Raw genomic sequence first — 27,701 nt, forward strand, 5'->3', positions numbered from 1 at the left:
TTGTGAAAACACTTTATATTATAATATTATGTTTACGACTGTTGCGATAAGAATGGATTACTGGGAGATTAGAAATTGAACCGATTTTTAGTAAAATCGACGTTACGTTGAATACTACTTTAAAATTAAAGGATTAAGTAGTAGAAATTTACTGAAATATGAGTTTTAAAATCACTAAAAATATAAATAAGTTTTATAATTTTCCTGATGATTGATATTTAATGTGATAAAAAGACTTCTAGAACATAATAAATTACAATAGGACAGCTATATTTCGTTGTTTTTATTAATTTTAAATCACATTTCATCATAAACTTCTTACCTAAAATTTACCACTCCATCACGCAAAAACAACTGCGTCGATTTCGATAAAAACGCGCACAAAAACAGACCACAACCTGGTCCCGAAACTCACGCAACGTCCCATGCGGGAGCTAGTAAACATATCACCCGTTCTTATCACAACAGCATCATTAATTATAACGCCCTTACATATATTTCACTTGTTCGAGCGCAGTACACACTACATATTAAATTTCGTTTATTGTCACATCTAAATCCCTTAATATATAGTTTTTTTAATCCAAATTAATTCAGATGAAAAAAACCGTTATATTATTCACTGTGATACACATACATACACTCCAGCACAACTCATTAAGGCAGTAATCGTAAATATATTTATATATAATACATCTATGTTATATAATATAGGCTTATTTTAAACATCTGATATATACATCGGATGTAAACAGCAATGTACGAACAGACAAAAAAAAAGCACCTAATTTTTAAATTACCAATGTTCACAAGACTGATTTTAGAAAACAATAAAACAGAAAATATATCTTAAAATAAATAAGTATCAATAAATATGTGTGTAACGATAACTTGGATATATAGACAGAACAATCTCTCGACGAAATCTTGGCATTTAAAAATGGTAGTAATTTTTTGTCCGTCCGTACACATAAGCTAACATTCCCCCAAACAAAGCGACATGAAACTCCGAAGGGTAATACAATTGACTCAAATTGGAATTCGCGGGTTAACACTAAATAATAAATATATAACGCGGCACCGCGCGTTAAAAATGTGGCTGGTAGCTTTTGGTAGAATTCGGTGAGAGAAACCAAACAATGGTAGAAAATGTATACATATATTATTTATTATATATTACATACTCGAAGCTGCCACTCGACATGTAACCTTAATCTTTTAAAATCTTCTAGCAAGGGTTTTTATAGAAAAATAAGTCGGGTTTTCCTTCCTGACGCTATAACTCCAGAACGTACGAACCGATTTCCATGGTTTTGCATTCGTTGGAAAGGTCTCGGGCTCCGTGAGGTTTATAGCAAAGAAAAGGTGTCTCTGATGGCGAAACGGAGTTCGCCCGGTTTGCTAGTATTGTAATATTATTTAAATTGACATGTTCCAAGGTACGACACGAGCTGCCTACATGTAAATAGTTTTTCTTTTTTCATATGCTTAAAATATAAAAACTGTGAGCGCAAAGTCTACCAAATTCTACCATCCGAAGAATTATCTACCTATAATACAAATCACGACGTAGCAGTCGTTTTGATACATTCTTCCACAGAATGTATATACATTTGTACCACCCAGCTATTCTTTGTGATATAAAATTATTCGATTAGCCTCCTCCTTCGATAAGCTAACGTTTTATAGCATTCAATTTGTGTGCCTGTTTGATAAAGTGTTGCCAATTGTAAAAGTTTCTTTTAATAAATAGAAACAAAATATACATTTAATAAGTTAAAAATTCATTTTTAACCGTATAAACTCGTATATTTTGATAGTAAATAAATAAATCATATAAAAATAAGAGGAATTTGATTTTAAGTTTTTTCTAATGCATTTTTATAATAGTGTGATGAAAGTATTTGTGATTACGAGATAAATAATTGTTCAGTAATTATCATTTTAAAAGTTGTTATCATAGATCATATAGATTTCACTATATAATTGTAATGATAGTGTAAAAAATTCATTAGAATGAATATTTCTTTGCCGAATACCTAAATCATCAAGTATTATCTAACTTTAGTTCCCTACTATAATCAGGGAATATTTTGTAGTATTCAACTCAATGTATACCAAACCGACTCACAAATTGAACGTAACTAATTAACCAATCACTTAAACCAATGTGTGTTTCCCTAACCGATACGCGAATCACTGCGTTGCTATGGTTACCATAGTATCTCGGCGAAGCCCCAACGTGACGCGGGGGCTCGCTCGGCCCCTAGCGGAGCCCCCCGTGGGGCTTGGGACAAACGCACAAGGCCCATATGGCCCCGCTATAGTCTAGCTCGCACATAACCCCGACACATATATGACGAACGCATATTGCGTGAGACTGTCATTACGCAGGCGCACTTGCTTCTGCGTGAAATTTTATCACTATGAAGGTGCCTCGTTTTAAGTAGAACTATCACTGAACAGGAGCACACAATTTTACGTGAACTTTATCACTATATAGGCGCACCGACTTTCTTTAGAAACTATCACTGAACAGGAGAACGCACATGCTGTGAAATTTTATCACTACACAGGCGCATCCGCTTTTGCTTGAGACCACTAAACAGGATGTTGCACACGCTTTTGTGTGAAATTTTTCACTACGCCTTTTAGATTATACTGAGCAGGAGCACACACTCTGTAATGTGCGATTTTATTTGTTGAACTCGTTACACACGCCTTTATAGAGCAACTTCAGTTGTAGTTATTCTTCCGCCTCAAGAAGGGCATGATCACGCACGCAGCAGCGCTTATTCTCACTGCTAGAAACAGTACTATGTAGCGAGCTTATATCCAAACAGTTGAGTCTGGTTTCCTCTGCGGTTATGCTGTAGTACAGTGCGAGCGTCTTCATTCGAGTCACATCTTTCATTTCAGCATGTGCCTAGTTTCCACCTTAGTGCACGACCATATCTATAGTGTAGTTGAATCAAAGTTCACACTAAACACAGTGGTATAATGCACACTCATGTATGTTCAGATCCACATATATTAGCACGTGCGCCCATATGTATAGTCCAGTCTAGTTTCCACTATGGTGCACATCTATAGTCCAGTCGAGTTCACACATCTTCAGGGCCAAGCGAGCAGGCAGGCGCGGCGGGGCGGCATGCGGCGGGGCGCGGGGGCGCGGGGCGCTAGGGCGCGGGGCGCGGGGGCGCGGGGCGGGGCGCGGCGCCCGCGGGCCCGGACCGCGCCCTACGGGTGGGACGAGTGCACGCCTGGTGTGCTCGAGCCACCGGACGGCTGCTGCGGCGGGAGCAGCACTTGCTAGAACACGGATAGCGGCAAATTTAGTATTGAACGACACACAATTGAATACGAGTTAGACATATGTGCATGTTTGCTAATGCAGTTTTGTTTTCAATTAATAAGTAAAACATATAATGTTATAATGGAATATCTATTTGTTATCTTATATATAAAATTCTTGTGTCACAATGTTAGTCTGCATACTCCTCCGAAACGGGTGGACCGACTCTCATGAAATTTTCTGTGCATATCGGGTAAGTCTGAGAATCGGCCAACATCTATTTTTCATATGTACCTACCACGGGCGAAGCCGGGGCGGACCGCTAGTAGTTCTATAAAAAATATGAAAAATAATTCAAATACTGGAGCGAAACATCTAAAAAAGCAATCAGATTCCAATTGATATTGTAATAACAATATTTATTTATGCTTTATTGCTCAAAATAAATTACAAATTGAGACTTAACCTAGGATACATTGTAACAAACGGCGGCCTTATCGCTAAATAGCGATTTCTTCCAGAATATTATATTACAACATATTTCAACGTCTAATCCAAGTATAACTATGTATAGCTGACCTGTACATGTTGCGGGTGGTGCGGGTGGTGCGGCGGCGAGGCGGTGGGCGGCGCGTGGTTGAGGTACGCCACGTGGTGGTGGTGGTGGTGGTGCGCGCCCCCGCCCGGCCCCATCAGCGGGCACAGCACCTGTTCAGGGGAAAATTATTGTTTATTTATATTCGTACAAGCGGTTCGCCCCGGCTTCGCCCGTGGTACATATTTACGGTAAAAAAGAATTATCGAAATCGGTCCACACGTTCACGCGTGATGCCGTGACTAAGGAAAACGGGTTTCATTTTTTTATATTTTTTATATGTATATAGAAGATTAATTTCATATTATTTAATATTTTAGTCTTTTTTTTAAATTAGGTCCACCAAACTGAACATAGCACTATATAAAAAAGATAGTGATCTTAGTACAAAATATCCACATACGGAGATAAAGTTTGACATAAAATAGAGTTAAGTATCATAAACAATGCAATGGCGTCACTGATCAATTATTTTTTCTTAAGGTTGATGTTCCGACCGTCCCTCCATACATTTTTGATTACCTCTAAACACTTAACACAGACACTATTTCTTTAAAACTAATCATTTTATCACTTCTCTATAATGAAATGTGTGCGCGTTCGACCTTTTTAATCAATAATTTACAATATTTACTTAGAAAAACAACAGTAAAATACCGGAAAAATTTGACACTTCTACAGTAGTGTGCGTGACTTTTGCCAAGCGGAACACGACATAAAGCACGACATCTAGCGCATAGACTATATACTTATTACAGATCTAGCGCGTCAATGTCTAAACGAAAGGCGATGTTTAGACATTGACGCGCTAGATGTCGTGCATTCGCGTTCGTTATCTTATGCATAATGAGCATAATTCTAATAAATCAAAGTTCTGTGTAAAAATTGAGTAATTTCATTTCCAATCGTTCAAAGAAAATAACAATAAAATAAAATAAAACTAATGACCTTAGAAACTATGTTTTTTTTTATTTATTACTCATTATTGTTCGTCCGTCGTAGGTCTGTAAACTGTATTGTACACTGAAGGTAAATGGTACTGTAGGTACTTTAGTTCGGCGTCGTCGCTCGTCGGCTTGATATAAAATTACATTCTTGATTTCATTGACACGCGCTATGATTTGCGCGCGGAATTTCTTGTGTTGTGAATTTATTTTTGTATGCTATGCATTTTAATTGATTCAAATTGCAATGTTTCTCTAGTATGCATTTGAGACTATATTGTAAATTGTAATAATTGATCGTGGGTATAGTAATTAATTATTCTAATAACGCAATTAGTAATATGTATATGTGATTAGTATTGTGGCTAACATTGACTCATCAGTTCATCACTGAAACCAGTGATAAATCAGTACCTATATCATATTGTGTTTGAATATTTTTAAACAATGATATAAGTATACAATTATTATAAATCGGTAAACTATCAAAGTAATCACAAACTTGCAAACATTGGTAAAATGTCCAGTAGTTTATGAGCCTATTCATTACAATCAAACAAACAAACAAAGTTTTCCTCTTTATAATATTAGTGTAGACAAACACTATGAATACGATCACGAATGCAAATTCGGGGATTTTCTAATTATTGCTAAATAATAATTGAATTCGTTTTGAAATACTCTATAATTTTTAGTGTATAAATAGACATTTATAATGTGGTGCTCATTTTTTTTGTACTGCTAACGCTATTGTAGGTACCTATTTTCGTTGTTTTATTTCAAGTGAACACGGCCATACAATTTTGTCACGAGCCGCCTATGATTGTAGGTACTTTTGTTAGGCTCCTTCGTCGTCCGCGTCGGCTCGAAAGTTCTTGATTTCATTGTCACGCGCTATGATTTGCGCGCGGATTTTCTTGTGTTGTGAATTTATTTTTGTATTATTATTATTTTTTATTTTTTTTTTATTTTATTGATTCAAATAAAATATTTCACTAGTATACATTTGAGACTATATTGTATTATGTATAATTTATCGTAGGTATAGTTATTCTTATAACGCAGTTATATTTTCGGTGGGACAATTTGACCCGTGATTTTTCTGAAATATCACCACGTTGCAAATCACATCAATCATACACACGTATGACGAAAGTATAGTGGCTATAATTGACTCATCAGTTCATCACTGAAACCAGTGATAAATCAGTATATCATATTTTATTGTGTTTGAATATTTTTTAAACAACGATATATACAATATTATTATAAATCGGTAAACTACCAAAGTACTTCCGAATTTTCAGACAGACAAACAAGTAGTTTGAACACGCAGTTTTCTTATACTAGTACATAGCAAAAATCAAAACCATAATATTATGTTTACCTACTATATTTTACTAAAAGTCGAGTGCGTCGAAATCGTAAATAATAATATGTTTTTCACCTTCCTGGTTATTTTCCCATAGTAAATAGTGTTTTAGGTTTGTTGTTGTAGGTAGGAATAATAATAATTATTCTTACATGTTGGTTATGAAATGTATATTGAAATAATTTACTTTTACAAATCATTAGTGATATAAGTTTTGAGTGAAAATGCTTGGATCAGCATAATATTATATGGTACTTCAAATACATGTTTTGATAAAAAAAACAATAGTGTAATAAAATAAAACTGCGTTTTATTGTAATCAATGTTGACAATTTTAAATTCCAAAATTATTGATCAATAAAATAGTTTACACCAACAAATATAACTTTTATTTTTATAACAATCGTTCATAATATAAACCGTAGCAGGTGGCGTTTTGAAGTTCTGTCTACTCATACAGAAAAATGGAAAACTTGTTTTTTTTGTAAACAATTTATTACTCATGTTGTTTGGCAACTCGAAGCGTGGTCGTCCGTCGTAGGTACTTTTGTTCGGCGTCGCGTCGTCGTCCGCGTCGGCTTGATATAAAACATTCTTGATTTCATTGACACGCGCTATGATTTGCGCGCGGAATTTCTTGTGTTGTGAATTTATTTTTGTATGCTATGCATTTTAATTGAATCAAATTGCAATATTTCTCTAGTATGCATTTGAGACTATATTGTAATAATTGATCGTGGGTAGGTATAGTAATTAATTATTCTAATAACGCAATTATATTTTCGGTGGGATTCAAAACAAAAAATTGGCCCGTGATTTTTATGAAATTTCACCACATTACAAATTATATATTATACAATTACAATTACAATTATTATAAATCGGTAAACTATCAAAGTAATTACAAACTTGCAAAATATGCTTTTCCGAATTTTCAGACAGACACACAATTTTATTAGTTTGTTTTAGCAAAGTAGGTACCTATACCTATACGCTTACGTCGCGCGTCGCGTCGTCGAAAACGGTGCGCCCAGAAACAAACATACCTAATTCAGTTACAATCCTTTTTTTGTTCCGTAATTTATTGTATTTATTCTAATACGATTTTTTTTATTCGTCGGCCAGTTCTACTAGGTATAAAAAGATAAAATTGAAATATAATTATTGTAGCGACAGCCATATTATGTTACTATGTTTTCGTAAATATGTTTTTCACCTTCCTGGTTATTTTCACATAATCTTATCTCTTATATATAAAAATGAATCGCAAAATGTGTTGGTAAGCGCATAACTCGAGAACGGCTGAACCGATTTCGATCATTCTTTTTTTATTATATTCCTTGAAGTACGAGGATGGTTTTTATGTAGAGAAAACGTAAATATTATGTACCACGGGCGAAGCCGGGGCGGACCGCTAGTATATATATATAAATGAATCGCAAAATGTGTTGCAGTAAGCGCATAACTCGAGAACGGCTGAACCGATTTCGATAATTCTTTTTTTATTATATTCCTTGAAGTACGAGGATGGTTCTTATGTAGAGAAAACGTAAACATGTACCACGGGCGAAGCCGGGGCGGACCGCTAGTCTAATATAAAAATGAATCGCAAAATGTGTTGGTAAGCGCATAACTCGAGAACGGCTGAACCGATTTCGATAATTCTTTTTTTATTATATCCCTTGAAGTACGAGGATGGTTCTTATAGCTAGAGAGCTAGTTAGTTTAGTTTTAGTGCAGTGGCAGTGTAAATGTTGTTGTTGAGGTTATGTAAATTTAACACTTTAGTTAACTACCAAGATATAAAGAAATGAGGATAGGACACAATAACTATTGGTTGAGGTATTTATAAACTCATAATATACTTTTAAAAAAATCACGTTTTAATAAATTTCTAGAATTAAATTAGAACAGCTGATTCAAAATAGCCTAAAAAATCTTAATAATAATAATTACGCTTCACAGCAAGAAGAAATGTACCATATGTACCCGCACAAAGTCGATATTGTGTTGCCTACCGTTCGACTCAATGGCTAGGGTTGTAACTACCTTTAATAATTATTACCAAACTAATAAACCGAGTGATGCGAAATAACCATAATTCTTTTAGAGTTTGATAAAATGATCAGGCAGGTATTTTCTTTAATCCTCTGAATTCTCGGTTACTAAATTGTATCGTTGAAATTATTCTTAATCGCGTAAATTTAATAAATAATCATATGGAAAACACTTTTCATTTGTTTTTTTACTTTCACGCCCAACTACTATACAATAATTACGTTGTTTCGGTATTTTGACGAGAAAACGCAGGATACATCCGTTGTATCATTTTAGATAGATTGTATATTTTGTATCTGTAGAATTGAAATCAAAGCTATGTATATGTTGTCTCCATTCTTTTCTTATCGGATTGTTGATCCCAATGCGAATGCGTCACTTAAATTTTATAAAAGACAATTAAGAACATCAAAAATAAAGTGATACGTAAATATTTCACAGTGCAATATATTATGTAATTAATAATAATTATATATTTATGAAAAAATAATTACATCAGATTTAATAATAGCAATTGTTTTGAATGTACATAATATGAATAAATGATTACATCATAATAGTAATAATCACAATTGTTTTATTTCCCATTTGTTGCAACCCTAGCATATTTTCATGTAGCAGCAGAATTACCTACACTGGCGGCGCGGCGGCATCGTGCGACATCAAAGGCATTGCCTTACTAGGTAAGTTTATAATGACTCATTTCTTTTATTATATAATTTACGTTTTACTTTTACAGAATCCGATTCAATGGATTATGAAGACGAGTCACACAACGCCATACGATAGTGATGATGAATGAACATTTCAATAAATGCATGCGTGTTTTTTTATGTTGTTTTGTAATTGTTAATTGTTTCTTAAATAAAGAAATAAACTAAATATTTAAATGATGATTTGTTATTTGCAACACAACTTTATATTTGAGATTCTTTACAAATGTATATTTAGTTTTGTATCATCAAATTTATAAATTTTATTCCATAGTTTTCAAAATTAAATGTAAATGACCATAAAAACATTAATAAAGTAAATCATTGATGTAAGGTCAGGGAACGTAATACATATATACATCTGACCATGTAGAAGCTAAGTCTTGTTGACTGCTGAAGTCTGTAAAGTTTTGTTGTCTGCTGAAGTCTGTACGCAATGAAAATGTCTGCCGTTTCGAAAATAAGTTTTTAAGACCCTAATAAATAAAATATATGAATGGCAGATCTGGTCAAATACTTTCAAAATTGTATTTTTTTCAGCACTTTCAAAAGTGTCTGCCAGAATGTTATCCGCGTGATAATGGTCTGCCATTGTTATTTTCCGATAGTAATAATAATCTATTTTCAAATATCAAAATGGCAGACGTGGTCAAATGGTTTCAAAGTTCGCCAAAAATTTCCACCTGTCTTACCTAAGCGCGCGCCCCGTCCACCACTCTGGGCTTAGTGACTCCTCATCTCATGTATAGTAGGTATAGGGGAATCAACACACAAAAATCCAGGTCTGGTCAAATACATACAGGTAGCTTTGCGCTAGCTCTCTAGCTATTACTTCTTATGGAGAGAAAACGTAAACATGTACCACGGGCGAAGCCGGGGCGGACCGCTAGTAAATAATAAAATAATAAATAGTGTATTAGATTTGTTATTGTATCTTGTATACCTACGAATAATTATTCTTACGTCTTGTTGGGAAATGTTCAAATACCTACCTATTGAAATAATTTACTGTTACAAATCATTAGTGTTATTAGTTTTGAGTGAATAGGCATGGATCAGAAATTCAGAATATAATATGCTACTAACTACTCAAATACATACATGTTTACACAACAAACACCACTGACCTCTATAACTATAAGTTATAGAGGTCAGTGACCGTCAGTGACAAACACTATGGATACCTACGCTCGCGAATGCAAATTCGGTGATTTACTAATTATTGATACCTAGTCATTGAATTCGTTTTGAAATAGCCTGTACTTTGTAATTTTTAGTGTTATAGACATTTATAAAATGTGGTGCTCATTTTTTTTTGTAATAAATTATCCTGCTACGCTATTGTATTTTCGTTGTTTTATTTCAAGTGAACACCCATACAATTTTGTCACGAGCCGCCTCTGGCCTCTGGGTGAAATCAACCAGTCAAATGATTTTTGTTCTAATTGTATTTTGGTAGTAGTTTGTTTAGAATTTACATTACCATTGTTTAATTTTTATTTTGTATTTGCAGTAAAATAAAAAGATGAAAAACTTCATTAGGTATATTGTACGACACCTCACTCTGAATCGCGCTAGCGAAATTTTTTCGTTACAGAGCACATATACAACTTTCGGACAATCTTCATAGAGGCCGGCCGGCAAATCGAGTATGTCGAGAAACTTCACTTATTCGATGGAGGTATTCTACCTTCCTTCCTCCACAGTTGTGGGACCCCGACGTGCATTGAACACGCAGCTTTCTGATACTAGTAGCTAAAATCAAAACCACAGATATGTCTGTGATCAAAACCATAATAATATTTTTACCTATTATTTTACTAAAAGTCGAGTGCAGCGAAATCGTAAATATGTTTTTCACCTTCCTGGTTTTTTTTCCATAGTAAATAGTGTTTTTGATTTGTTGTTGTATGAATAATTATTCTTACTTGTTGGTTATGAAATGTATATTGAAATAATTTACTTTTACAAATCATTAGTGATATTAGTTTTGAGTGAAAATGCTTGGATCAGCATAATATCATATTTGCTACTTCAAATACATGTTTTTATAAAAAAAAACAATAGTGTAATGTAGGTAATAAAATAAAACTGCGTTTTATTGTAGGTAATCAATTTTGACATTATTTATTTCCCAAAATTACAATAAAATAGTTTACGCCAACAAATATAACTTTTATTTTTATAACAATCCTACTTCCTACTAATGCGAAAGTTTGTGAGGATGTGTATGTGTGTGTTTCACGCAAATACTACTGAACCGATTACAATGAAATTTAGCACACATATAGAACGTAACTTGGACACATTGAATAGGTTTTATCCCGGAAACCCCACGGGAACGGGAACTATACGGGTTTTTTTTTGAAAATGCGGGCGGAAAGCTAATCGTTCATAATAATATAAACCGTAGCAGGTGGCGTTTTGAAGTTTTGTCTACCCATACAGAAAAATGAAAACCACAGGAGATTGCCCAAGTGACTATGGCACTTGGTATCGCAATCAAACTTATTGTGTCAAGATGAAATATAGCTCAATTTAAAGCTTGATGTTAGTACTTTTAGATATGATTAAAGTTTTTATGTAAATAAGCCGCAGTTCGCGACAATAACAATAAAACAATAGTTTTATTCAACACTTCAAAAAACTACTTAATCGAGTTTAAACTAACGATGAACGTTAAGTTTTACATTTATTACATAGGTAATATTTTAATTTACAAGACAAATGTGAAAAGTAAATCGTAATTTAAACATTATTTCAAAATAACATCGAACAATGCGTCGAACACATTCATTTGACATTTCAAATAGAAACTATGACATATGACGTTTGCAAGAGAGATAGATATAGGTATGTGTCAAAACAAAACTTTTACTTTTATTTCTATTTATTCGGTATAATTACAACTTAATAGTGATAAATATGATCATTATAAATACAAATAGGAATTAACAATATCACGAACACGTGACACAACTAGTATTTTACCGATTCCATACGTAGTCATACATGTTTCAAAAGAAAAACTTTTACTTTTACTATTATTTCAATTTATCCGGTTTAATTAAGACTTAATATTGATACATATGATCATTATAAATACAAATAGGAATTAACAATATAACGAATACGTGGCACAACTAAAATTTTACCGATACCACCCGTGGTCATTCTCCTTTGTGGGTCATTTGTAACAGGATGGCGGTTCTACAGCGAAAAAAGAAAAATGATGGTCAGAACGCTGATACCGGATACCTTAAGATACTGTAATATAAAATATTACTAGATTAGATAAAATATTATAGGTAGTATCTTCACCGTGTGTGACGCGCTTTACATTCACGCCATCTAGAGTTAAATCTTTATCATTTTTGTATACGTCTGTGTGTGTAAACGACCCTGTATGCAATGACAGATGTTAAAACGCATAATTTTACCGAATTGGGTGGATTTTAAGGCAATGATATAACATATTTCAATAAAATATAATATTCAGTAACCGCCATGACTATTCCTAGGTTTGATGACTATTCCAATTACGCAAAAACTCAAATAAACTAGAAATGTAGAATTCAGCGCCATCTAGCGGGATATTGGCTGGGAACAGATCGTTGCAATCACCTTAATATTTATTTTGCTTTTTGTACCTCCACACACACTACAGTAAAAATTAAAGTAGTATAGGAAATTTACACAACCGTTTGTATTTGTCACATCAACTTGTATGTAGACGTTCATGTTCATCATCATTAGTGGTGAGGCTTACCAGATCAGCATGTGTATAGACAAGTTCTGTTGTCTATCAGATTAGCTAGTATCTACGTCGATTTAAGCCAGTGTTAACGCTGCTAGGAGTATCTAGAACAGTAGCTGGTAGTGGTTGCGTGCGTTGTACGTATACTGCACAGTGTCGTTAGTGTTACCTATTAGTTAAGTGTGCGTGTTACCTGGAAGGGCGGCTGTTGCTGGTGGTGGTATACACTAGTATTTAGTTAGTGTAAATGATGGTATACACTTAGTTTTTAGTTTAGTGTCAGTATCACAACTGTAAGTGTTACCTGGAACGGCGGCTGTTGCTGGTGGTGGTACACTTAGTATTTAGTTAGTGTAAGTGTCACTAGTGTTAGTGTCGGTGTTACCTGGAAGGGCGGCTGCTGGTAGTGGTGGTGCGGCGGGTGGTGCGCGTGCGCGTGCGGGTGCGGGTGCGGCGTGTGCGCGGGCGAGGGCGGCGGGTACAGCGCGGGGGACGCGGCCGCGGGGCTGGCGGCCGGCGCGTAGCCCTCGCCCGCGCCGCCGCCCACGCCCACGCCGCCGCCCACGCCCACGCCGCCGCCGTGGTACATGCGCACCTGGGATAACAACGTGTCTCGTTAGTAACAATCTTAATATCTTAATACTATTATAAAGGCGAATGTTTGTAAGTATGGATGTTACTCTTTCACGTAAAACTACTGAACCGATTACAATGAAATTTAGCACACATATAGAGGGTAACTTGGATTAACACATAGGATAGGTTTTATCCCGGGAATCCCACGGAAACGGGAACTATGCGGGTTTTCTTTGAAAACGCGGGCGAAGCCGCGGGTGGAAAGCTAGTGTCCTATAATATTTATTTATATATACACACCATGTGCGGGTACTGCAGCGCGGGTTGCGGCGGCGCGGGGTGCGGGTGCGGGTGCGGGTACGGCACGAACTGCTGCATCGGCGCCGGGGCGAGTAGAGGTTGCCCCGTCGCTGTTGCTACTTGCATGCCTACAACAAATTATAATAGTATATTACAACACATTATAAACACATAATACGTTTCAACACGTCATTATTAAGGTTCCGACTTCCGTACACTAACGGTCTCGTTCTTGACCAATTTTTATTATTACATCACTAGGTGCAGGACGGCTTTACGGCAAAATGAGATATTACTGGGTGAAAAAATAGCCCATATCACTGTCTCTCAATTTGCAGAAACAAAATGACAAATAGATGACACATTCAAATATTTAATAATTAAGTGCAGACTCAGCATATACAGCGAACTGTTCTGTCAGAAATTATGTAAAAAAATATAACAATATTTTGTTATGTATTCTGCATCTATGCAGCTCAGCATATAAGTACAGTGAATTTATTCTGCCGAAGTTTATGCCAAAATTAACTATATTTCTTCATATATGCTGCAAATAGGTGCCGACTCAAAATATTATATAATCTGTTCTGCCAGAATGTATGTAAAAATAAAAAAAGATTCATTATTCATACCCTTTCTAAAGTTCCTCTGTGGCTGTGTAGGTATGGGCGCGTGTTGTCCAGCCCCGCCCGCTACTGCGGCGCCGCCACCCATCGCAGCACCGTATATCTGAAAATTTATTTACACCATATTACTTTTTATATTTTTTATGGCCATATAATATCTTCTATTCTTAGTGGTTTTAGGTTTCTCAGAAATCAATCCTTTAGTTGTTATGTCAAACAAAAGAACTCCACCTGTTATTATTTGCCACACAAAAACAAAACAAATCTATGACAAATTATTTTTAACGCACTCATTTAGTTAGTGTCAGTGTAAAAACTTAAAACCTTATCAAGTAGGTAGTAGGAATTTATTCAAAAAATTATTGGATGATATGAAAATTAAAGTTTTTTAAATATTCTAATCTTATCCGTCCATCTTACTATTATGACATAATCATAATTATCTTAAGTCATTTTTTTTAATAAAAAAAATTAAAAAAATATACGGATATAACCATGCGCTAATTAAGTGATAAGTGACACTTGACCGATAAGTTTGTTTATTTTACAGAATTAATTACTGATAGTGACATGATATTATGATTTATAGTTAATTATATGCAGATCGAATCATATTGTAAGTTATTTCAGTAATTTATAAAGCCTTTTCGGTACATATTTCATGAATTAAAAAAATGGGTTTTAGAATAGACAATTTTTACGACAGAGATAGTAGAATAATGCAACTTCGTTAAATTACTACCACGATAAGAACTCGAGTACCAAATATAGACGTAAAAAAACTAGATCGAACAGCCTTGACTTAATTTATAAATATGTATAGCATGTATTTGGTCGCACGTCAAAATTAGCACCCCGAGCACACTGCCGCGTTACAACATATCTATGTAAATGTTTCGTTTTTTGTTTAGCAATAGATCCAGTGACGACGTGACCTTACAACCAAGAGGATGTGCTTTACGATAGCAGAGTTATCACATAACAATATTAAAGCCATTATATAAAAATCACATTCCTAATCAGAGCTGGATATATTTTTATCACAATCTTATCGATACATTATTGAGACTTGAAGGTTACCAATGTTTTCATTACTAAAAAGATGTGGCTGGTGTGGATCGTGTTAGCCATTCTCGGGATAAAAGTGTTCAATAAATTGACATCTGGAAAATGTTATGATGACACCGTTATGAGCGGTAAAGTGGTGGTAGTGACGGGCGCTAGTGGTGGTATAGGATTCGAAACAGCCTTGGAACTGGCTAAGCGAGGAGCCAAAGTTATAATAGCCTGCCGAAATGACAAGAAGGGCGAACGTGCAGTGAGAATCATAACAAAACTGACCAAAAACAAAAGAGTCCGCTACATACACTTGGATTTAACCTCTCTATCATCAGTGAGACAGTTTTGCCGCGAATTGAGTTCAACAGAAGCGAAACTAGACGTTTTGGTAAACAACGCGGGAGCTATATGCACTACGCGCGAACGTACCAACGATGGTCTTTTGAAAGACATGCAGATAAATTACTTTGGCCCGTTCTTATTGACCAATCTTCTGATACCGATGTTGAAAGCGGGAGCGCCTAGTAGAATAGTAGTTGTTTCATCAGCCTGGCACAAGTTTGGGACAATCGACGGAATAGATGACGAAAGAACTGGCTATATTCAGTCATATGCCAACAGTAAGTTATGCAATATCCTCTTTACTAAGGAGTTGGCTAGGCGATTAAAGGACACCAGCATAGTTGTCAACTGCTTGAATCCGGGGCAAGTGAACACGTCACTATACAGAAGTTCCACGATATTAGAGAAATTAAGGAGCGTTTTATTGTATTTCTTCTTCAAAACCCCAGCGGAGGGCGCTCAGACATCCGTGTATGTGGCTGTATCAGATGACTGTGATGTAGTAACTGGTGCTTATTTCGAAGACTGCAAAGAGGTAAGGCCTAGTGCAAAGGCAGAAGACGAAAACTTAGCTAGGCAATTGTGGACAATTAGTGAGAAGCTTGTCAATTTGAAACCGAATGAAATGAGCGAGGTTTCAACGTAGTTTATAAAATTGTATTGTGTAGTTATTATCCTGTGGATATATAATTATGAAGTTCCTAAATTAAACGTAGTTAAATTAAGGATATTATGATAGTTTAAAAATTTACTTGTGAAAAGAAATATTATATTCTATTTTCTTTGATATTATATACTATTATCTCTTATTATATTATATAAAGTACAATAAATTATTTAATATTATTTTTTGTTTTATTAACCTCTGGAAAAATCGTATTAGTAAAAAAACACACACTGCAAACTGATTAAAAACACTTCAATTTTATATGTATTATTAGATTAGAAGTTCAATAAAAGTTTTAGGGCGGTAACACACGCGAAAACAACACGAAATGGGGTGACCAATGACTTCCAAACATTATAGTAGAAAACAATTTCAAAGCCTTCAATCCTTTTTAATATTACAAGGGACAGACTGTAAACTCAAAATGGTTATTATTTTCAATATCCAAAAGATTCCAAATATTAGTTCTTCATTATTTTACAGTACTTCTGAATCAATATCCAGAAGTGCTATAAAACATCAAGACCGGAGCCTTTTGTTTTGACTATACATAATGGGTTGAAAATAAAAAATTGGAATTTCTCAAAGTTCATCGTAGTTAATTTGATAGCAGACAAAAGATATTATCATATTATATTACATTATGTTGCTCAAAATACCATGCCCTAACAAAAAAGGTCAGTTTCCAAAATATTAGGTAATTTCACATTTTGATCTCTAAAATATTAAAAATGAAATGAATTTATACGCAAAAACAATGGTTATACAGTGGTGTTATTTCAAAAACTTTTTTGACGTGACAACGTCTTATAATTCGATAGAGCCGGCTGCACGCACGAAAAAACATGACTCATGCGGCGTTACCTCGCTCTGAGGCGTTCCATGTAAGGCTTGAAGTGCAAGCGAGAGCGCGGAACGAGCGACAAAGAAGCACAATCGGACGTTGTCACGTTCAACTATCGTCAGTAAACCGACTTTACAGACAAGCAATGTTTTTAGTTATAAAGGCCACCCCACACGCTCACCGCGTCGTGTCGGTCGCGCTTGTCGGCCAGCAGCAGTATGGGCGGGCCGTACTGCCGGCACTCGCAACCCATCTCCATGTGCCCGTTGGTCGGCTACACATACATCATCTTACTATTTTTTTATGTCAGAGAAAGCAAAGGGGAAGGTGAGCCACCTGATGTTAAGTGGACATCACCGCCCATAAACACAAGTAAGTAACAGATGTATGCATAATGCATCTGCCCCTTACCCCACTAGGGGACACGGGACTTTACTATATTGCTGCGGTTTATGCAATTATTTTCACTCAAGATAAATTTAAAATGCATCAGGGACTTTTACTGTCACTCGCGTCCATCAGATGCATCTCCAAAGGTCCATAGCGATGCATGGAGATATGTTTTTCAATAATTTTTCCCATTTGAAAATTTGTCATATTAATTATAATTTTATCTAGTATTTTGAATGAAAAACAAATTCAGTTGGCCATAACACGTCAGCTGGATGTTTGAACATGAAATATAATGCCCAGAACTGCGGGTGAACCAAGAAATATCACATAGAAAAAAATAATATAATATCTGACCTAAATTTTGCTGTCAAATTGAACATTTTTCTATTTTTATTTATGGTCCCTTCTAATCGGTTATAAAATGTAGCCGTTGAGGATGAACGGACTGCCCACTATAAAAATAAATCTATTAATATTTACCAGAAATCATTTCGATTAAACAAACACTTTAGCATTAAAGTATATATAATATACTTATTTATTTATTATTTGTTTCATACCGCAACGAAACAAATTAGATTGAGCAATCTTACACGACCGTAAGAAAGCGAACATCACATCATATGAGAAGTTTCACTTCTGACACGTATGCTCGGCACACCCACTATTATATACTATATTTTCATATAAATATATTAAAATGTAACTCACGGGATGCGGGTGCGGCAAATAAGCCGGCGGTTGTTGTGAAGCTGCTGCTGCTGCAGCCATCATGGCGTACGGCACTGCTGCCATTTGGAAGTGCGGCTGCCGGAACGAGTATCACGTTAATACGAGTATTCGAATTTTTATAGAGCCACGAGTATATAAAAGGGTATAATGTGAGAAAATAAAGTGCACTATCCCATGAAGTTCTTACTTTTCCTTTCATGCCAGGTTTCCAAGTAGAGATTGCTGTTCAGCAATAAGGCAAATTATGATACCTTTTGTGCAAATTATGCTCTATGCAAATTACGATTACAGTTTATTTTATGTTGAATTAAAATATAAAAAATAAATTAGTAACGTGGTGATAAATCAAAGTCGGTGGTCAATACAATATGCTTTTATGATATGTATTATTCATATTATAATATGTTGATGTATGTAATAAACTGCTATCGCTCACGATCACGCTTAACATTGCTTTAAACAGAACTCTACCTACTTATTAGGCTGAGTAATAGAAGTATACAGTATACACTATAAACTCACCATATGCGGTCCCGGTGGTGGTGCGGGCACGTAGCTCACGCCGGCGCCGACTACGCCCACGCCACCTAGCCCCACGCCCACGCCGACGCCGCCCACGCCCACGCCACCGACGCCCATCGGCGTGCTTGGTGTGTGCGGTCTGGGAAATGCAAGTTTTGTTAGATTCTATTTTGTTGTATATTTAAGGCTCTAAAATAAAAAGGCAATATTAAAATGCTAGCTAATAAAATAAAATTCTAACTCAAACATTTCGCCAAAAATGACTTTAATAACTAGCCTTGTTATAAATTTAATACGATGTGATAACTTAGTTTAAACACTCTAGCCGAGAGTATATTGATTGATCTTATAATAGTAATTCTTTGATTCGAACCAAACTGAACGATTGAAATGAACTACTGTATAAACCTCCAAAATTGAAGTAACCGCTTCTCATATATTTAATTATGTGTGCTGGGTACTATTCTATTTGGTAGGTCTATACATAAAAAATATAATCAGATTACAATTTATTTCATCGTGTTTCATTGTGTGTTCCGCGGATTTTATTCTTGCGATTTAAATTCCGTAATAAAAATTCGCGGAATTTTTGTCAGTTGAATTCAGTTCTCAACGAAATATACGAAACGAATATATTGACGTGTACCTGCTGTGCGACGGTGTGGTGGGACTGCGGGGGGTGAAGGGCTTCGCGCTCGGGTTGAACTCCTTCGCGTTGGGGTTGAGGGTGGACTTCTTGAGGGTAGCTGTGGCTCGCTCCACGCTGGGGGATGCTGCTTCCCGCGGGGAAGTGCTGTGGGCACTGCGCTCTTCGGGTTCTTCCGGTTTTGGTACTGGGGGTGGCTGGGGGTTAAAAATATATATATAATAGGTAATAAGAAAGACGATAATTATATTTTATATGGTTATTAACAAAATTGAAATAACGTGAAATCAATAGTGTGTTTTCATGTCGGTTAAATACATTTTTTTTAGAAATGTGGGTAAAACCGCAGGGCATAACTAGTATAAAATAAATGTAAACTGAATCAGTAAATATGTTAATAAGATAGCATGTTTACTATTCAGACCACATATCAATAAGAACCTGAAACGAGAATAATATAATATCTAAACAAAAAACAATATTTTTATAAACTTCGAAAATCAACAGGCTAAATTCAAACTTTCAATACATATTTATTTAGTATTTTCACAGTATCCATAATCCAGAGAAGGTTGATAGCATGGCTAAAATGGATAAATAATTTTTTTATAAAAAATAACATACCTTGTGATGTTCCGGCGCTCTGGCTGGCCGTTTGTGTGGTTCTGACGGTGGGCCCACATTGGCAGACACTTCTGGTGGACTCGCTGCCACGGGACATGGCTGTGTCTGCAATGTAGAAGCATATATATTTTAATATATTAGTGTGCAATGTACTAGAAGCTATAGATCCTACTAATCCTATCCTACTAATATTATAAATGCGAAAGTTTGTGAGGATGTGTGGGTGTTTGTTACTCTTTCACGCAAATTCTACTGAACCGATTACAATGAATTTTAGCACACATATAGAGGGTAACTTGGATTAACACATAGGATAGGTTTTATCCCGGAAATCCCACGGGAACGGAAACTATGCGAGTTTTCCTTTGAAAACGCGGGCGAAGCCGCGGGCGGAAATCTAGTAAGAAAAATAGTAGTTTGAAGAGGAACTACATAATATGTATTTATAGGAGTAAGTAATTATGTTGTATCTTCTCTAAAATGTCGTTAAATCCGTAATACCAGATTAACACAGTACAAAATGCTATTCGATAGCTCTTTTAACTTGTAAAATTTGATATAAGCAGAGATCAACTTGCCCCAGTAATCAGTAAAAACAATAGTAGGTTTTTCTAAAATAAAAAAGGTGAACTATCGAATTGAAAAGCAAATTCATAAAGTCACTCAGCTTCTGTAACATTATTTTATATTATCTAAGTATATACAAAGCTTTAAATAAATTATTTGAAGCTTTTCAACTTGAAGTGTTATTTTTATTACTGTTTATTATCCACCTATAATCAATTAAAATTGCAGAATCCGTATCAGGATGTTTCTAAGGTTCTTTAAGTGACGTAACTTACTGGTGGTTGAGGATTATGCGGCGCCGCTTGCATCACCTGCGCGGGCGGCACCACGGGTTGTGTGGGCGCGGCGCCCACGCCCACGACCACGGGCACGCCCACGCCTACGTTCACTGCCACGCTCGCCGCGCCCACGGGCACGCCCACCGCGCCAGATACGAGTTTGAACTCTTGACCGAACTTGCGCAGCTCCTATAAAAGTGTTATTGTATGATGGCAACTTGATGACAGCTTGACAGTTTTAGAAGAAATGCAAAGTAAAAGAAGAAATATTTCTTTTTATCAGAAGGTACACATAATGTGACCGAAAATGAACAACTTATTTTGAGAAATAATCATAACAATTTGTAATAATTTATAATACTAATTCTGGTAAACAAAAATTCAGTCAAGTCAGATAGATTGATCAATAATGTTTTATTTTTGTCAATATTATAATTTGAAGTTTATAAAAGAGTAGAGGCTTTAAAACAAATATGTACCTGTAATTCATCTTGTCTTCTCGGTTCCCTAGGTTCTCTAGGATCTCTCGGTTCCCTAATTTCCCTTTGTTCTCTGGGATCCCGTTGTTCCCTCGGATCCCTTTGTTCCCTCGGGTCTCTTTGTTCTCTGGGGTCCCTTTGTTCTCTGATTTCACGTTGGTCCCGCGGGTCCCTTTGTTCTCTGATGTCGCGTTGTTCCCGTGGGTCTCTAGGTTCCCTGAGATCGCGTTGGTCTCTGGGATCCCGTTGGTCTCTCGGATCCCGTGAGTCTCTTGGGTCCCGTTGGTCTCTCGGATCCCGTGAGTCTCTAGGGTCCCGTTGGTCTCTCGGGTCCCGTTGGTCTCTCGGGTCCCGCTGGTCTCTAGGATCCCGCGGTTCCCGAGGATCTTGTGGTGCGTGCCCACGACCGCCTCGACTTGGTGGTTCTGACGCTCCGCTCTGTTTAGAAATTGTCTATTAACATGCAAGTATATAGTTTCCGATTTCATTGATTACCTATTAAAATTGTTTACATGTTGACTTACTATTTATTTTTTATATTACTGTAGAATACATTTAATTAATTTTTCATAGACTTATTTTTCACATGTTTCTGTTGCCATAACATTAGGGTTTTTTATTAATATGTAGTTAAATTCCAATTTAATATTAAAAAGAGTTGTTTACAATGCTATTTATAACTTTTTTGGGATGTTTAAGCAGGTTGGGAACAAACTTAAATACTAAAATTCAAGGAAAATTATTTATTTCATCCAATATTTTGTACAATATGCGTATATGCGTATGTACGCGTCAAAATGGCAATCACAATTATTATTGCAACTATGAGATGTCATTATGTCACTATGAAAATAATAAATTACAATACTTTTTAATTAACAAAAATTAGCAACAAAATTACCCAGAAATAAATCTTGTCCATTTAAACACTATTTTCAAATGCACTTTTGAGTCACTATTTTTTTAATATTCATCCCAATACCTACCTCTACCCCTCCCTCTATAAGGTCTATAATACGATTGATAAGAACGATTCGTCTGATATCGATGTTGATAAGAGTTATTTCGATAGGGGTGGTACTGATAACGGTGGGGTGTGGTACTAACGTGGTGGTGGTGCGGCGGGAAGCCCTGCCGCGCAGGGACCGGGGTTCGAGGCTCGCCGTTCATTTTGTTGTTTGACGGCCTACAAATAACATTAAGATGGTTTAAAATATTTGTATTGATAACTTTTAGTACAGATCTTTTTTTCGATTTTTCAAAGGCTGGATGAAGTTTTAACCTACTTCGTAGTACTAGTCCGATTTGTCTTAAATCATAAAACAAGTACTTTTTTTTCACGTCGTAAACAACGCTAAAGTAGCTGTTTAAATGTGTGGTTTAAACAAGTATTTGTTTAGCTTATTTACTGGAATAACTTTTAATGTGATGGTAGCTATATCAATATATCATCAGAATTCGTTCAGTAGTTTTGCTAAAGACATAACTAACATCCATACACTTTTACACACTTTCGCATTTATTAATTTGTCGAGACGGGTTGCACTCCGGGAGTGCCGGCAGAAGTGAAAACTTGATTATTAACGTTGAGCATGTTTGATATTTTGGAATGGTATCCGTCTTACGCTTTTTCGATCAGGTCACGTGTCCTGACGCGAGTTAAGATTTGTGTGTAAGTGCTCAACGCCGCTAAAGAAGTTTTCACTTCAATAATGATTTAACAGTAAATAACACTAACGCGTGCGCATGGTGCGGGAAGGGCGGCGCGTGGTGGCCGGCCGCCTGCGCCGCGTAGCTCTTGGTGCCCGCGCTCACGCCGCCCACGCCCACCGCCGCTGGACTTGTCACCTGTGGATATTGTCATATGTTAATGTTTTTGTTTAAGCAAGGTTTGCAATCCATACATACATTATAAATGCGAAAGTAACTCTGTCTGTCTGTCTGTTACTCAATCACGCCTTAACTACTGAACCAATTTGCATGAAATTTGGTATGGAGATATTTTGATACTCGAGAAAGGACATCGGCTACCTTTTATTGCGAAATATGTACCACGGGCGAAGCCAGGGCGGACCTCTAGTAGTATTTATAAAAAAAATTGGTTGTTTGTAAAGTAAGTTTACGTGATAACATAATGCAGTGGCAGCGCTCGAGATGAGACGGGAGATCGGTCCGTCTCTCTCTCGTTATACCTGCGATCGCGCTCGTGAGGTTTTGGTGTGACACAAGTTTCTGAACATGTCACCCGACTAAAACGATTTTAAAAACGTTATCACGTCAAAAGAACAAGAAACAGACTTAAATAATTAAAATTTGTATCATCTTTTTTGTATTCTTCGTGGTTTTTGAAGTGAAACTTTTTAAGGCGCGTTCAGAGTGAAATTTCAAGGTCGCATTATGGAAATTACATCACGTCATTGAGGAAGGCGACGATTTTGGTATCTTTGAATCTTGCCAAAGAAGTTTCACTTCTGACACGTGTGCTCGGCAAATAAGCTCTTTTTTTTCTTGACTAGCGAGTGGCTATCATAACGTCTCAAGAGATACGTACCGCGTGGTCAGCTGGCGGCATGATGTATTTTTATGGTATATACGCATTTTTTTTATTCTACATAAGGTGCCAGGCTACCACCATAATGTGACATGAGATGCACATAACACATGTTTGGCTGGATGAGATTTGAACGTTAAAACGTTAACAATTTTTTTTAATTATTCAAGGTACCAGGCTACCATAAACTGTCAAGAGCGTGAGATGGTGTCTGGGCGGGCGCCCGGCGACCCAGTTATTTTACCCCTTCACTATTTATGTACCAGGCTGACATAAATAGTGAGGGGGGTTATGTGTTCAACGGACGAGACCTACCACATTTTTTTCTAGACCATATTTTTTTTACTTTATATAATATGGAGTACCAGGCTACCATAAACTACCAAGAGTTACATACCACATGGTCAGCGGGCGGCGTGAGATGGTGTCTGGGCGGTCGCGGCTCTTTGTCACGTTTGGCGCCCGGCGACCCACTGCCGCCCTTCACCGGCTTGCCGGCTTGCTGCTGCTGCTGCGGAATTTACATACAAAATCAATTATTTTAATCTATATATATAAAACTCAAAGATGACTGATATAGTGATCTATCAACGCACAGCCCAAACCACTGGACGTAGCGGGCTGAAATTTGGCATGCATGTAGATGTCATAACGTAGGCGTCCCCTAAGAAAGGATTTTAGAAAATTCATCCCCTAAAGGGGTCAAATAGGGGATGAAAACTTATACCATGAAAATTTATCTTTTCCACGCAAGCGAAGCTGCGGGCAACAGCTAGTTATGCACTAAATCACTTTATGGGCACTTTAAGCCTATTGTTCGCATAATACGCACCTACACGTGCACGAATTTTTTGAAATTGAAAATTGCTGGCAATGCTTGTATCTTGCATAGAAACATTCAAAGTTTTGTTCACACCAACACGATATGACGCGCAGTTGACGCGACGTTGCCGCACCGTCATTTGGCGAAAGCGTGTGCGTGATACGCGTATTACGTTAAGACTGGACAATAGGCCTTTCTAACTATAATGTATTTTAAAACAGTAATGATAGTTTATAAGCCGCGCTCTTTTACTGACATACAGACACCTCTCTCACTCGCTTACTCGTCTGGAGAACCTGACTTTCATTTTGCCATTTGAAGCGTGAGCAACCTATCATTTTAAAAACATCTAAGATATAAACAATAAATAATAATAAATGTAGAAAGGACAACAAGCAGGTTTTAATCCCGATTTTTTTCTTATTCATGAAAAATTTCCCATAAACATTATCCTCACCTGTCCATTCTTCCTCTTATTAGGTATCACATATTTAGGCTGTTCTTGCGCAGGGCGGAGTACAGCAGCGAACCGTTCCTCCTCATCGCCGTTCTCAAGTTCAATGCGAGCTTTATACGTCGCCGCACCTTCTATTTCCGCTGCTATCTCTTCCGCTTTGGCTTCTGCTTCCCTGGTTATTAATTAGGACAATTTTTATACATATTACTGTGGGTGGTTTACAAATTAGGACAATTTATATAGGGCATAGGTCTTTATCAAAATGGTAAAAATGAAATTCGCAGAATACTGTAAATTTACTTGTATACTTAGTATAAATATAATATAAGCAATAAAATTTACACACTTGACTTCATTTTTTTTCCAACTGATCCTTTGTCTAAAACCTCACTATAAAACTCATAATATTCCATCTTCAAACTATTATCAAGTTTTATCGTCATTTATTTACCTTTAACATCACTGCAGCGAATCTTTTCTCTGCAGTATGTACTGGTTGTTTATATTTCAGTATCTACACTTGCCAAGCCACTATCACCCCTATAGCCCTACACTTACCTATAGTCCTGCGTGTCTTTCCTCTGCAGTTGTAGCGTGTATCCAGCTAGCGAGTGGTCGTACGTGCTGTGCACACCATACACTTCTTCGTTCTTGCGGAACATGTCGTTCGCGTCCCAGTCGCTAGCTCGACATATTGCCAAGCGACTATCACCCCTATCGCCCAGTACCTACTCACCTATAGTCCTGCGTGTCTTTCCTCTGCAGTTGCAGTTACACCACCTATCTGCTAAATTTGCCAAGCCACTATCACCCCTATAGCCCAGTACTCACCTATAGTCCTGCGTGTCTTTCCTCTGCAGTTGTAGCGTGTATCCAGCTAACGAATGGTCGTACGTGCTGTGCACACCATACACTTCTTCGTTCTTGCGGAACATGTCGTTAGCGTCCCAGCCGTTTGCTCTATCCAAGTCTAGGTCATCGAGCCGAGCGTCGCCGTTGAGTGAAGGCGAGTCGCCTGTGTCACCGTCGCAGCCGTCCCACGGCTCTAGTTGCCGCTCTTCTGCTGAACGGCCGTTGCCTGCAATGTGTCATTTGAGTATGAAATTCGTGTGCAGATTGACGTGACAACGTCTTATAATTCGATAGCGCCGGCTGCACGCACGAAAAAACATGACTCATGCGGCGTTACCTCGCTCTGAGGCGTTCCATGTAAGGCTTGAAGTGCAAGCGAGAGCGCGGAACGAGCGACAAAGAAGCACAATCGGACGTTGTCACGTTCAACAGCTATCGTCAGTAAACCGACTTTACAGACAACCAATTTTTTTGTTTACACCGTAAGCGATAGCTGGAAATTGCTTCAGCACACATTAATCTCAGTACTACTAATTTTTTATTTAGGAATCCTACAGGTTATAAAAGATGACGATACAGAGTTTCAATGAATATGTTTGCATTTTATACGAAAAAAAAATGTCTCATCAACTTCCAATTCATGGATACAGCTTGTGTCATATAACCATATCGCATAAACAAATATTTCACCAATATTTTTATATTTTACTAGCGGTCCGCCCCGGCTTCGCCCGTGGTACATGTTTATGTTTTCTCTACATAAGAACCATCCTCGTACTTCAAGGAATATAATAAAAAAAGAATTATCGAAATCGGTTCAGCCGTTCTCGAGTTATGCGCTTACCAACACATTTTGCGATTCATTTTTATATATAAGATGTAATTCTATTCAATTAGTTTACCGCATGTTGAAACCAACATCTTTCCATTCTTCCATCCTTCTTAGAAATTGGAATTTATATAGTAAGCTATTAGCAAAAAGCTTTTGGGAGGATTAACGCGGTTAATCACTCACCATTAAATTTGCTAGATATAGCGCTATCTGTCTGGAACACGTCGTGCGTCGCATACTCGAGGTCCGAGTCTTTGGCGCGGATCGACACCACATCCTGCGGTTTGAAGATCAGCTTCTCCACCACCGAGTCCACGGCCACCACGCCCTCTTGGTCCACGCGGTGGGCTACTTCTAGTACCACCTGGAAATTTATTAAAATCGATATTAAAACTTGTAAAGAGACTTCTAGACCTACCCAAACTAAGTATGTAGAAGTGTTGAATTTATTATATTACTAGCTTTCCCACCGCGGCTTCGCCCGCTTAATCTAAAACCTAAGTCTAATATACTAAAACCTTCCTCTTGAATCAATCTATTAAAAAGCCCGCATCAAAATCCGTTGCGTAGTTTTAAAGACTTAAGCATACGTAGGGACAGAGAAAGCGACTTTGTATTATACATACTATGTAGTGACATAAGTGTTGAATTTATTATATTATGAAAGGGGATATACATAAAGATTTTTAATACACTGTAACGACAATTATTATTCGGTTATCTATGACAATAAAAAATGGTACTAAAGTTCACTAACATTAGTGTGATAGCAGGCGAATTTCCGGAATATACTACAC

General features: G+C 36.7%; 2 protein-coding genes across 2 annotated transcripts in view; one reads left to right on the plus strand and one right to left on the minus strand.

Moving 5' to 3' along the window:
- Nucleotides 1–3,202: 3,202 nt before the first annotated feature.
- The window catches only part of LOC149898912 (uncharacterized), a 44,801-nt gene continuing 20,302 nt past the window's right edge, over nucleotides 3,203–27,701 (minus strand). Inside the window, exons 3-19 of the mRNA XM_090114691.1 lie at nucleotides 27,088–27,268; nucleotides 26,052–26,298; nucleotides 25,221–25,392; nucleotides 24,338–24,451; nucleotides 23,128–23,237; nucleotides 22,497–22,575; nucleotides 21,390–21,827; nucleotides 20,908–21,099; nucleotides 20,066–20,170; nucleotides 19,442–19,638; nucleotides 18,796–18,934; nucleotides 18,253–18,348; nucleotides 14,243–14,339; nucleotides 13,611–13,738; nucleotides 13,120–13,329; nucleotides 3,875–4,003; nucleotides 3,203–3,312 (exon numbers count right to left, since the gene is read on the minus strand). Coding sequence (XP_089970817.1) covers nucleotides 3,241–3,312; nucleotides 3,875–4,003; nucleotides 13,120–13,329; nucleotides 13,611–13,738; nucleotides 14,243–14,339; nucleotides 18,253–18,348; nucleotides 18,796–18,934; nucleotides 19,442–19,638; nucleotides 20,066–20,170; nucleotides 20,908–21,099; nucleotides 21,390–21,827; nucleotides 22,497–22,575; nucleotides 23,128–23,237; nucleotides 24,338–24,451; nucleotides 25,221–25,392; nucleotides 26,052–26,298; nucleotides 27,088–27,268 — 2,706 coding nt within the window. The 3' untranslated portion in view covers nucleotides 3,203–3,240. The remainder of the gene's footprint in view (nucleotides 3,313–3,874; nucleotides 4,004–13,119; nucleotides 13,330–13,610; nucleotides 13,739–14,242; nucleotides 14,340–18,252; nucleotides 18,349–18,795; nucleotides 18,935–19,441; nucleotides 19,639–20,065; nucleotides 20,171–20,907; nucleotides 21,100–21,389; nucleotides 21,828–22,496; nucleotides 22,576–23,127; nucleotides 23,238–24,337; nucleotides 24,452–25,220; nucleotides 25,393–26,051; nucleotides 26,299–27,087; nucleotides 27,269–27,701) is intronic.
- LOC149898913 (retinol dehydrogenase 14-like) lies at nucleotides 15,172–16,386 on the plus strand. The gene has a single exon (XM_090114663.1). The coding sequence runs from the start codon at nucleotides 15,339–15,341 to the stop codon at nucleotides 16,281–16,283; it is 945 nt and encodes a 314-aa protein (XP_089970789.1). The 5' UTR covers nucleotides 15,172–15,338; the 3' UTR covers nucleotides 16,284–16,386.

The sequence above is a fragment of the Colias eurytheme genome, chromosome 21 (assembly GCF_061535395.1).
Source record: "Colias eurytheme isolate Ceu_HAF_F1 chromosome 21, ilColEury1 Martin Lab GWU primary, whole genome shotgun sequence".
NCBI lineage: Eukaryota > Metazoa > Arthropoda > Insecta > Lepidoptera > Pieridae > Colias > Colias eurytheme.